This window comes from Rhinichthys klamathensis, unplaced genomic scaffold (assembly GCF_029890125.1).
Source record: "Rhinichthys klamathensis goyatoka isolate OS25496 unplaced genomic scaffold, OSU_Roscu_1.1 h1tg000275l_1, whole genome shotgun sequence".
Classification (NCBI taxonomy): Eukaryota; Metazoa; Chordata; class Actinopteri; order Cypriniformes; family Leuciscidae; genus Rhinichthys; species Rhinichthys klamathensis.
In genome coordinates, this window is record NW_026606794.1 from 246095 (window position 1) to 258336 (window position 12242).

General features: G+C 39.5%; 1 protein-coding gene across 2 annotated transcripts; it reads left to right on the top strand.

Annotated features, from left to right (window-relative positions):
- The first annotated feature begins 3983 nt into the window (after positions 1-3983).
- On the top strand, positions 3984-8943 carry syt4 (synaptotagmin IV). 2 transcript variants are annotated; one of them, XM_056268687.1, is made up of 5 exons: positions 3984-4080; positions 4213-4326; positions 4987-5837; positions 6971-7091; positions 7827-8943. In XM_056268687.1, the coding sequence occupies exons 2-5, from the start codon at positions 4293-4295 to the stop codon at positions 8135-8137; spliced, it is 1317 nt and encodes a 438-aa protein (XP_056124662.1). In that variant the 5' UTR covers positions 3984-4080; positions 4213-4292; the 3' UTR covers positions 8138-8943. The 2 variants fall into 2 exon arrangements, with proteins under 2 accessions (XP_056124662.1, XP_056124661.1); XM_056268686.1 differs by having other exon boundaries at positions 4002-4326.
- Positions 8944-12242: the final 3299 nt, after the last annotated feature.

Below are 12242 nucleotides of genomic sequence, written 5' to 3' on the forward strand. Positions count from 1 at the left end.
TTGGTCATATTCACATCAATCGTGCTTCAAAATGTTCCTGATGTTCAAATTCAGTACATTATTCAAATTTAGTGAGCGTTTTGTACGCTTCGTCACTTAACAAATCAGCCTGCAGATGTCAGTGTTGCCCAAACGACCCCGAGAAAGAAAGAGCACGAGGCGGTGGCCGTGACGTATGCAGTGGGTGGTACGCCAGAAGTTTGATCTAATACATTTGGTGTGAAATAAAAAAATCGATAAATACAATAACCATTTATCTTCAATTTGATTTTAAATGATATTGAGCCAGGTCTCTGTTCTGCATACTAAAACAATAGGCTACTATACAAGAGGTGCAGACACGTGTTTGTTACTGCCACCTTCAGTACAGGTACAGGCCTTCACTGTGTGCATTGTAAGTGAAAGTGAGTAAGTGAGTCTGCGCACGAGCTAGTGTGTGTGTACTAGAATAGGGCTGAATTCGGAACCGCATACTAGCAGCATACTACTCTTACTATTTCTGCCATCGAAAGATGGGAAAAAGTAGTACGAGTAGGAGTATGCAGTTTGGAAACCAGCAGTGTTTTTTTTTTTTTTTTTTTTGTATTGGATAAACATAACATTACATGCACTTTCGATCAAATGCAAATATTATGATACAATTATTCATTTAAATTATCAACTAAATACTTTGTAAAGCTCACAGACATTTGAATTATTTTCTTCACGTCCTCGTAGAGCTCGTAATTACAGACAGCTCGTAAAATGGGGCATTTTCTGAGAGCTCAAATTTGTACCACGCGTAACCACTGTTCCACCTGAATTCTGCAGATTAATTTCATTCAGTCCGAGGACGTGTGAACGTCTTGTTTGTGTTTGATAGATTCACCTTCTTGCTGTGATTGCTTGAAGTCATTGAGAAGACTTACAGGTGTAGGCCCATCTGCTTGAATAAATTCCCGCAGTTGGGTTCATCACCCTATCAATTCAAATTAGCTTTATTGGCATGAATGTGTAAAATAGCACAATATTGCCAAAGCAATAGACATATACAAACATATAGATAAATAAAAGTGAACAATAAAAAATAAAATAAAACAATTACTAAAATATCAAACAATCAAAATAATAATTATTTGAAAATTTGTACAATTATTTATCCATCTGAGGTTCCACTGGTTGTCCTCATTTCATGGCATGAGGAGACATATTTTGCAGCAATTATTTCACATTTGGGCATTTCTCCTAGTAAATATGGGATTTTCTGTGTGTCTGATATGGATTCGAATTCAGGGTATATTTGGGAAATGTTTGGGAAGTGTTTTTGTCTTAGTGTATTATATTTGGGGCATGAGGTTAGAAAGTGCAGCTCTGTCTCTACCTGTCCCCAATCACACCGGGAGCAGAGTCTCTCCTCTAGTGGGAGCCAGCTTTGTCTGTGGCGACCCGTCTATGGCCAGGCTGTGTTCACTCAGTCTGTATGTTGTCAACATTTTTCTTAGTACATTTTATTGTACTCAGGTAATTTGCCAGTGTGAATTCTCTTTTTAGGGTCAGATAAAATTGTAATTTACTTTGTGTTTTGGTCGTTTCTTTCCAGTATTCAATATATTTTTCTTTCTGCTTGTTGATAATTTGGTTTGCTCTGCTTGAGTCCTTGAGTTTGGTCCTATCTCTGTCGTGGTGAATCATGACAAACACATTCATCAGAAAAGATAAAAATGTCCAATTTGCCGTCACTTAGCTACTTACCCGTTCTATTAGAAACAGCCAAGCATCGTTAATTCGTGTTTTTATTGACTGACAACAAGGTAATATAACACAAAGCGTTATAAATGTGTATTAAATGTTTAAATGTTGATAACTGTGGAAACGTGTCATCACAGTCTGTGAAAAGGGTCGCAATAGGTTCTGTTGACGAGTGAATGTTTACTGTTACAACTGTGTTTTCACAGAGAAAAGCACATTATTCCAATGTGGCAGTTCCTGTGCAGTGTCCATCTACAATCAAGAGTATTTAAGATGGTGTTTATGGCTTCATTTAAACCAGTTGCTCTCAAACTTTTGACTACAATATTGTCAATTCAGAGGCCCCTTCAGGCAAGAAAGAATATTTCCTTGGATACATCTGCTGTAATGATGAAAAAGATTGTTCCTTTTTTATTCCTTTAGTTGGTGAATATAAACTAGAATGTCAGATGAAAATAATTAAGTCAAGTCAAGTCACCTTCATTTATAAAGTGCTTTTAACAGTATGGATTGTTTCAAAGCAGATTTACAGTGATAGAAATTACCATAACAGATTGATTAGGTTTTACCACAGCTCTGCCCTACAAAGGCTAAGAGCAGTATCAGCAAAAACGCTAAACTGAGAAAAACAGCTTTTTGTGTTTTTTTTACACCAAAATATAAGCATCCAATTAAATTAACAACAAAGGGTACAATTAGATAGATCAAAGGGAGGTGAATATTAAACATTTCGTTTTTTGACAGTCAGGCAAAATTTGACAGTTTTATAGGCTATACTGCACTTTGCATTACTGCGTATACTTACGTGGCCATACAATAACATATAGCAGTAAGTGTAGTAAGTGATCATAATCACTTGCTTATCATAAATCATAAATCACCCAAACCTTTGCACACAGCGGCAGCAGCTGCTTATAGTTGTCAAAAGTACAGTATATGTTAATTATAACCAAACTATTAAAATGGTATTAGACAAAATTGACAAAATAAGGGGTTAAAACTTACCAGTTTTTGGTTCCTTGTTGTTTAAGGCAAGTTTCACCAGCATTTTTCCACGTAAAAGTGAAGCCGTTTTGACAGTTTCTTAGAGGTTTTATAGCATACAAAATTGTTTTATAGCATGTATACAGTATGCTATAAAACCTGACTCATGCCAAACAAAGGCAAACTGCAGTATCATAGTGAAACCGGCAGAGTGCTGCAGAACTTTCACTCTACTTTTCTATACAATACTGCAACTAAAAATGTAAATTTATATAAGAAATTTATTAGGTAGCCATATGAAATTTTAACAGATTGTAGAGCAGATCCTGCACTTTTTATTTGTGCAAAAAAAATGTTTTAGAAAAATTGAAGATACTGCTCTTAGCCTTTGTAGGGCAGACTAGGATAAAGTTGTTGTCCAGCTAAAGATAGTCTTAATTGATTCACTTCCGTTGCGAAGATCATTAGTTATAAACTTAGGGGCCTAACACAACACCGTTCTAACAGAAAAACTCTTAAAACCATGCACTAAACCACAAATCATTTTACGATGTTTTAAGAATATATGATCTTCTATCAAAGTTGAGGAGACAAGATACACTTTTTAACAAAATAAGAAATATGATGTCAGTTTACATTTGTAATAATTTTAACTAAGGTAGATTATTTAATATAGCCTACTATTTATTTGGAATCACCACCACAATGCTGAAAAAGGTGATAGCTCTTTCTAATTTAGATGATTACTGCAGTATTGATTATGGACTCTACTGATTATATTAAACTTCAAACTGATTAAGAAAGATGTGAAGGTGACACCATCAAGCAGATTTTAATTGATAAGCATGAATATTAAACCGATATTAAATGAGGACTGAAAGATGTAGATGACAGGGACGTTACCAATTCCAAACTAAGAACTAAATTAGGGCCTAGAAGACGTCAGACCATACATTGCTGGCAAAAGAACAAAATAAAAACAGGTCCACTGCCAGTTTTTTATGTGTACAACCAGATATAATATCCTTGAGGCATACTGCTCTCTATTATCCATGTTGTCTGATAAAATGTCACTTCCAGGAAACATACAATGAAATGGTGTCATCAGATCAGTTCTCCCCGTTAATAGACCCACTGCAAAGACCATTTCACCTGGAACTTCTTCAGACACGTTTGATAACACACAAGCCGTAAACTCTTGGCAATCAAAATGATTAACAGGCCTGATCACTGCGCAGGGCAGTGATTTCAGATGCTGTGTTCGTCAGAACTGCGTCAGAAGCGATGAACTCACTAGAGGGGAGAAGGATTGGGGAGGCGACGCTTTTCAGGCACACTCATAGCGCAGCGAGTATCAGCACTGGGCGGGTGTGAAGAAACCTCTGGGAAAGGAGGAAAATCTTGCTAGTTCTGTTTTGTATAACAACAATAAACAGCCGTAAATATTTAATCTACTACAACCAATAAATTATTCAGTCTTGTGTCTCTCTCCGCCTAAAGCGAAAGACGGGCGAGTGTAACGTGCGGTGAAGAATCGTGGAAGCATCTTTTCAGGACCTTGGACAGAGCGCGCGCATACAATGGCTCCAGTGACGACAGAAGAAGAAGATTTCGGTAAGTAAATGGTTGTCATTTATCATAGTCGGTGAACAAATCGTATTTGTGCATTGTTAAAGATCTGTTATTATATTTTTGGAAACATAATGTGGCTCAGTAAGGATTTCTCTGATGCGCGGGCACAGACATAAATAGGCGCGTGCTCTATTAGTAGCCTATGACATCATGGTGTATGAAAATGTTTGAAACGCGTTGAATTGCTTGTCAGCAGCTTTCAACGATTACTTAATAATCACAGAAGAGTACATGATTTGTTTTCTGAGAGAAAGACAAAATAATGCTGACAGGGCACCTTAGCTAATTCAACACAGAGGTGCTGCACCCACCTTGAAAACGGAAATTTCCATATTCCCAGACATTACTGCACTACCACATGATTGTGGTTTCTCAGGATTTCCTAGCCAAATCGATATTTACAGTCCGATTTTATATTTTAGAAGTGGAATTACTTTTCTTTTGCATTGTTTTGCTGTTAACATCAGCACAACTGTTAACATCAACACATGTCAGTGTCTGTGTTGCCTATGATGCAAATAACTTTATATAATCTCCGTATTCCTTTCCTGGTTGAAGGTGTTTTAATATTTCATGGCAACAATAAGACTACATATATATCTATAAAAAAAAACTAAATATGTATTTTTGTTTTATACATAGCGGAGGTTCCTGTGAGTGTGGCAGTGGTGAGTGTGTTTGGCCTGGTCTTCAGCGTCTCCATCTTTGCATGGATTTGCTGTCAGCGCAAAGCCAACAAGACCAATAACAAGACCCCACCCTATAAGTTTGTCCACATGCTAAAGGGGGTTGACATCTATCCTGAGAGCCTGAACGGAAAGAAGAAGTTTGGAGGAGAAAAGACACCCGAAGCCCATGGAAAACAGACCCTCAGTCCCAATGGTGGGCGGCCAGAGCTCCATCTGGACCTGGAGAATCGAGATCTTAATGGAAACTTTACCTCCAAACCACCAACCCTCCAACTGAAAGTGCGCAGTTCTCCAGACCTGGACATCCCGTCTCTTGGGCCGTGTGGTAATCAGGATGCTGGTACTCCAGAAAGCATCCTATCCAGTCAGACACCAACACCGGCCGTAGAAAAATCTCAGGACAAAGATGGTGGCCTGGGGACTCTCTTCTTTTCAGTTGAGTACAACTTTGAGAAGAAGGCTTTCATGGTTCACATCAAGGAAGCACATGGATTGTCCCCCACGGATGAACAGTCATTGACATCTGACCCATATATTAAGCTGACCTTGCTGCCTGAGAAGAAGCACAAGGTGAAGACACGTGTACTCAGGAAGACTCTGGACCCGGCCTTCGACGAGACCTTCAGCTTCTACGGAATCCCATATGCACGAGTTTCCCAGCTGGCTTTGCACTTCATGGTGCTGAGTTTCGACCGCTTTTCACGTGATGAGGTGATCGGAGAGACCCTTGTTCCTCTGGCTGACATCGACTTGTCCGAAGGGCGGGTCCTCATGAGCCGGGACGTTATTAAAAGGAATGTCAGGGTAAGAACAGCTTTAATTATAGTTTCCTGTATTTCTCTGTTACAACCCATACATGTATATATATATATATATATATATCATTTTTATACTGTTATTATTTGATATATTCATTTTTAATGATTGTATGTTTGTATATACATTTATAAGTTTAAGTTAATATCTATGTATATTTTTTTATATTTATACATGCTCCCATAGATTGCACAGCTAATTTTAATATGAAAGCATATACATGTACTGTACCTTTGGAAGAGGACAGAGATTTTGGTTATTTTTTAAGGTCTGAACATACCAGTCCCAGCTCATGTGACAACTGAGACAATAGTTTGGTCTTATTTAATCTGGGCAGTCAATGACACACCCAAGCCTGGAAAGAGAAAACAACTAATGGTGTCTGTTTTTCCATTTGGGTCAATAATTAGTCTTTGCCATCCATCTTAAGGCCCACAGGTTGTTAATTTTTAATTGACCCTCTAATGGACCACTCACAACAAATTTTGTTCTGCCTTTACAGACTTACTTAGTATTCAGGCTTAAAATAACTGTTACCAGTATGTTCACAAAGAGTCTACACCAATTTTCTTGTCACATTTAATGCACTGCACTCCTTTATGCACAAAAGACTTTAAAAGTATGTGGAAGGCTACTAATTTAAAAAATAGTGAACAGGGCAGAAGTCATCATCTTTGACAAAATCTTGTTTTGGCAACACAATTTTACTGTTATGAACATAAGAATTCACCCCATTTGAGCTGAAAGGAAGACTATTATGTTTCATTGGTGACTTTGACTGCATAGTTAAACACACATAATTATGCTTCATCGGTTGAGAGACATTGGAAGTCATCGCCGTGGCAGCAGCAGAACCCTGCTGATGTGTTACCAGGGCAACATGCTGCCATGTTCACACATAATTGGAGTCATACATTGGTGTTGTGCCAAGGGAATGATTCGCAGTCAGTTTCTCGTAACAATAAGGCACTGTTTAGAAGTTGCCCGCTCTAACCTGCCTAGGGTTAGTTGCCAAGACGTGACATTATAAAAGAAACCATTAGGGGGTTTGTGATGCTGATTGTGTCCAAACCAGAGAAAACATGGAAATAAATGTCTTTCTTCTTTATCTTTATTTGTAGAGGAATGCTGGTCGAGGAGAGCTCCTTCTGTCCCTGTGTTATCAGTCTACCACCAGTACTCTAACTGTGGTGGTACTGAAAGCCCGTCACCTGCCCAAGGCTGACTCCAGCGGACCCTCAGGTGAGGTCAGAGTGTGTGGGGCAGATAGTGGTGATCATTAGCAGAAGCATCATGCTTAATATGGTGCATTTTAGGTCTATGATATAGTCTATTTTATATATGGGATGGATGGACGGATGGATGGACGGACGGACGGACGGACGGACGGACTGACGGACGGACGGATAGATAGATAGATAGATAGATAGATAGATAGATAGATAGATAGATAGATAGATAGATAGATAGATAGATAGATAGATAGATAGATAGATAGATAGATAGATAGATAGATAGATAGATAGACGGATGGACAGACGGATGGACAGATGACGGACTGATGGATGGATGAATGGATAGATAGATGATAGATAGATAGATAGATGACAGGTGGATGGGTGGGTGGATAGATAGATAGATAGATAGATAGATAGATAGATAGATAGATAGATAGATAGATAGATAGATAGATAGATAGATAGATAGATAGATAGATAGATAGATAGATAGATTAGGCTCTGTCAATAACCATTTTAATATTAATTATATTAATAATATTCTAATAATTAAAATTATTTTAAGTCATCCTGTGGCCTAATAACCCTGATTAGTACATCAATGTGTCGGACACTTATGAAACCCTTTGTACAGCAGAGATGTGATCTCCCAGTGCACAATGTAGCATTTCCTGCACATCGACTGAAGTATTGATTTCTGTCTCAATCTGTTTATTTCTCTTTCTCCCATCTTTTTTAGACCCTTACGTGAAGGTGAACTTGTTCCAGGGGAAGAAGCGAGTGTGTAAGAAGAAGACGCACGTGAAAAAGTGTGCCCCCAACCCCGTCTTCAACGAGCTCTTCGTTTTCGACCTGCCCTCGGAAGACGGCCTGCGAGACACCAGCGTGGAGCTCCTCCTGCTGGACTCCGACAGAACGTCCCGTACACCTGTCATCGGCCGGCTCCTCCTCGGCACTTCGTCCCCTGGCACCGCCGGCGAGCACTGGCGCGAGATCTGCGACCACCCGCGCCGACAGATCGCTAAGTGGCACGCGCTGTCCGAAGACTAGCTCTGCCGGTCGCCATGCTGACAGATGCCCAGGAACTGTCATTGGAATTCATGGTTGAGTGGGCAGGATTTGAACTGTGGACTTGTCGCGAGTAATATCTGTCAATCAACTGATCTCAGTCATACAAGTCATATCATTGGGGTGGGGCTTCTTCTAAAGGGGGAGGCGCTAGCTGAACCCAGCCAATTATTGATTCCAAAGACTGTCTCAGATGCCCAATGGCGCTTTTTCTTCATGCTTACCTGATCGATCACCACCTTGTGCAGTACGGAATGTCATGTTGCTATTGCTGTTCTTCTCTACTCACTGTTAATAATACTCCATCATGCGATACAAGTAAGATAATCCTGGTAATGTGATGATGTAAATTAACTGAATGACCTATTTATTTTTTAAAAGATGCTTCTATCTTTTGTTTATTCTGATGTTGAAACTCATTTAATCTCTTCCTTTTATACTTGATTTCTCGACTTTGGTTTGTTTTTGCATTTTTTGCCTGACGTTTTTTGTAAGTTAACATGGTGTGGAAGCAGCCTAAATTAGGCACAAACAAGCAGAGACGGATGTGTTAAAGCAGGACGACTGCACGAACTGAACAGGACCGCATGCAGTGTGCGTGTACATGTGTGAATATGAGCGTGTGTGCGTGTATCTGTGTGTGTTCTGTATATAAATGTGTATGTGTGTGTTAGTTCAGTTCCAGTGGAGTGTGAGACAGAGTGTTGTTCTCTTCACTGTGAGCGCAACGGTGGAAGTGATGTATATGTGTATTACTATAAAACATCAAATTCCGAGAAAGAAATATTGTATGTCTCCTGTGTCATTTAGTTCATCTAAATTAATTCCATCAGATTTTTAATGTTATTTACTGTGATGACTAAGTCTGAGTCAGTGGTTATGCGTCACATTCAAATCAATAATAGTAATTAACATTAGAGAGAAATAGAGAGATGATGTAATGTGAAAAAAGTAATCATTTTATTTAGCAAGGATGCATTAAATTGACAGTAAAGACAATTATAATGTTACAAAATATTTATATATCAAACAAATCATGTTCTTTTGAATTCTCTATTCGTCAAAGAATCCTGAATTTTGCTATATTTTTTTCAAAATTGATGATAATAAGAAATTTTTCTTGAGCACCAAATCAGCATGATTTATGAAGGATCATGTGACATTGCCATCACAGGAATTAAATACATTTTTAAATATATTCAATTAGAAAACAAAGTCTTTTAAATACTACTGTTTTACTGCATTTTGTATCAAATAAATGCAGCCTTGGTGAGATTACAAGAGAATTATTTTGAATGATAGTGTGTTCCTCCCTCCTCCTTTCTTATTTGAGGGCAGTCAGCAGGAGTTAAAGTCCTTTGATGTATGACATCAGAAAGAACTCTATCCTCACAAAACCTGCGGGTGGGATGCCACGGCTTAGAATATCAAGGGCCTGAATGTTCTGTTTCTCCTTGGATCTGTGGAAAAATGAGCTAAAGCTCTATTACTAGCCATCTACGTCAGTCCATTGAGTACAGTACTGGTGTGTCAGTGCTTCACGTTTCTAAAAAACATGTGTTACTTAGCACACGCGTGAGCACCCACGCTTACCATAAATAGTGAATTACCTCATAAGGTTCACACACATTTGTGAGACTAGAGCAACAAGAATAAGAGAAGCTGAGAGACACTCAAAATGACACTCATGCACTCAAATAAACATACACATACAGGCTGTTGTGTTTATTGATTTCAGTTAAGACATTTGACATGACATTGCATGTACAAAAGATTGATAAAGGAAAATAGTGTGATAAAACACACTATACTGATCGCATATACAGAGGTTTGTGTGCATGACAAGTAAAGTAAAGATCATTTCAAGTCAAATTTGTAGATCTCACAGTGAGAGTAATGCTGAGGTGAGTAGAGAAATATCAAAAGAGTGAGAGAAAAGGTAGAGAGAGGGAAATAGTCACATGACAGGAATAGTGAAAAAGGTGTGTGGGTGGGTGTGTCTTGTGCAGGCAAGTAAATGTATGAGATGACTGAAGTTCTGACGTCAGGGAATACAATGATACATCAGTTGGCAAATAGGTCAGCATAAAGAGCATTGGGTAATGGTCAAACCACACACACATACTAAACCATCAGACAGATCTGCCTCCACATGTCTGGCCAAAAAAAAATGAAGAGAATAATGTCAAAAGAGTGTTCAGATTCTATCATCAGTTTCTGCACACCTGAGAAACTGATCCTCTCAGTCACTAGAACGGCTGGGATGGATAGATGGATGGATGGAAAAGACCAGCAATGTCCACATTAGAGACCACCTCCTGCAGTCAGACACAAATCCCCACCCTGTTCAGTCCAGCTCTGCGGGAGCTGCAATATCAAGCTGTGAATCTGCTCAGACGTGTGTGTGTGTGTGTGTGTGTGTGTGTGTGTGTGCGTGTGTGTGTGGGTGTGTGTGTGTGTGTGTGTGTGCTTGTACGCTGGGATTTTTTATAGTGCTCAGATGTAATGGAAATGCATTTTAAATGAGGCAGTCTCATGGAACGACAAATGAAGGATTGCTGTCTCCTGGATGAGAGAGAGAGCGAGTGAATGAGGCAAGGAGGTTATTGTCTAAATCTCATCTTTGACAAACACAAAAGTGCTTTCATTTGTCTTGCCAAAAAATAATAAAATGAAAATAGGGAGTGAGGAACTTAAAAGTGTGAGAGAACATGAAAGAAATAGATGAAGGGATACAAAGTACAAGTGGAAGAGGATGGTTTTCTGGCTGGAGAAGAGTTATTAAAACTGAAACAGTCATAAACTGAAAGACAAAAACAAGGTGGAAATGAAATAGAGGGAGGGCGATAAAGGCAAAGGGAAAGAATTAGACAGATAAAAAACGAGAGAACATTGAGTCTGCCGAGCAGTGTGTTTTCTGGAGGAAGCAGATGAAATATAGGGTGATGTGAGAGAGATAGAGGATGTGAGGCACGTGAGGTTGGGTCTCTGACTTTTTGGTATTCAGAGCAGCCGATGTCTGTCTCGTCAAGAAATAAATTATTAAATGGATGAAAATGAGGTTAAAGCACAGAAAAGAAAAGGACCATGATACGGGCTGAAAAAAACACACACACACACACACACACACACACACACACACACACACACACACACACACACACACACACACACACACAGCAGTGCCTTAAGTTATTAGTAAAACTCACTGATGACACACATGTACTTGTTGGTCATGTTGCGTATATTACTGATGTTCTATTTTTGCAACAGAAAATAGCAGCCCTGCAGAGGGCTGTGCACAGGAGATGCGTTTGTAATTCTACAGACCTGGAATGTTTTTGCAAACAAGAGTGGGAATATATGCCCAAGTCCTGCACAGTCACCAGATCTGAATATTATTGACCCACTTTGGGGGTTTTTGGTAGCCTGGGAAAACCCTCTAACCCGGACAACTTCCGGCAAATTTAGATTTGCTCTGAAAGTTAGTCTGGCAAAGAGCTCGTTCAAGCCCATTTCCAATCCGTCGAAATCGAGGCACCAATCAGAAACGTTGGGGCGGGCTTTACACGATGACGACAGCGCTGGGATTTTGAAGCAGATTTTGTAGCCTACATTACAAAGATGGATGCCGCCGTCGAACATCACTCGTTCGAATCAGCTATCGCGTCTGTTTTAAGCGATTTGAACGTTTCCTTTTTGTTAAAAACCGAGCAAAGAACAACACTCGGAGATGTTTCTCCGCCGCTCTGCATACGTCATCTCCTTCATCGCTCTGATTGGTTTTAGGTCTATCCGCGACGTCCGTTGGTGACGCCCCTCTGGAAATGATTTGTCTATGACGCTTTGCCAGACCATAACTCAGTTACAACTGAGAATGGTCTGGTTTTAACCAGGCTAGGTTTTTGGAGGAGCAAGTAAGGAAATGTTTTTCCAGCATCACGTTGACCTGGCCACTGTTCTGTGGCTCAAAATCCCATGCCCACTGTGCAGGACTTGTATCTGTCATTCTCATTCCCAAGACCAACTGATCTGATATTGTTCTGAAACGGGGTCCTGGGGCATATGCTCCCTCGTGAGGTCTATT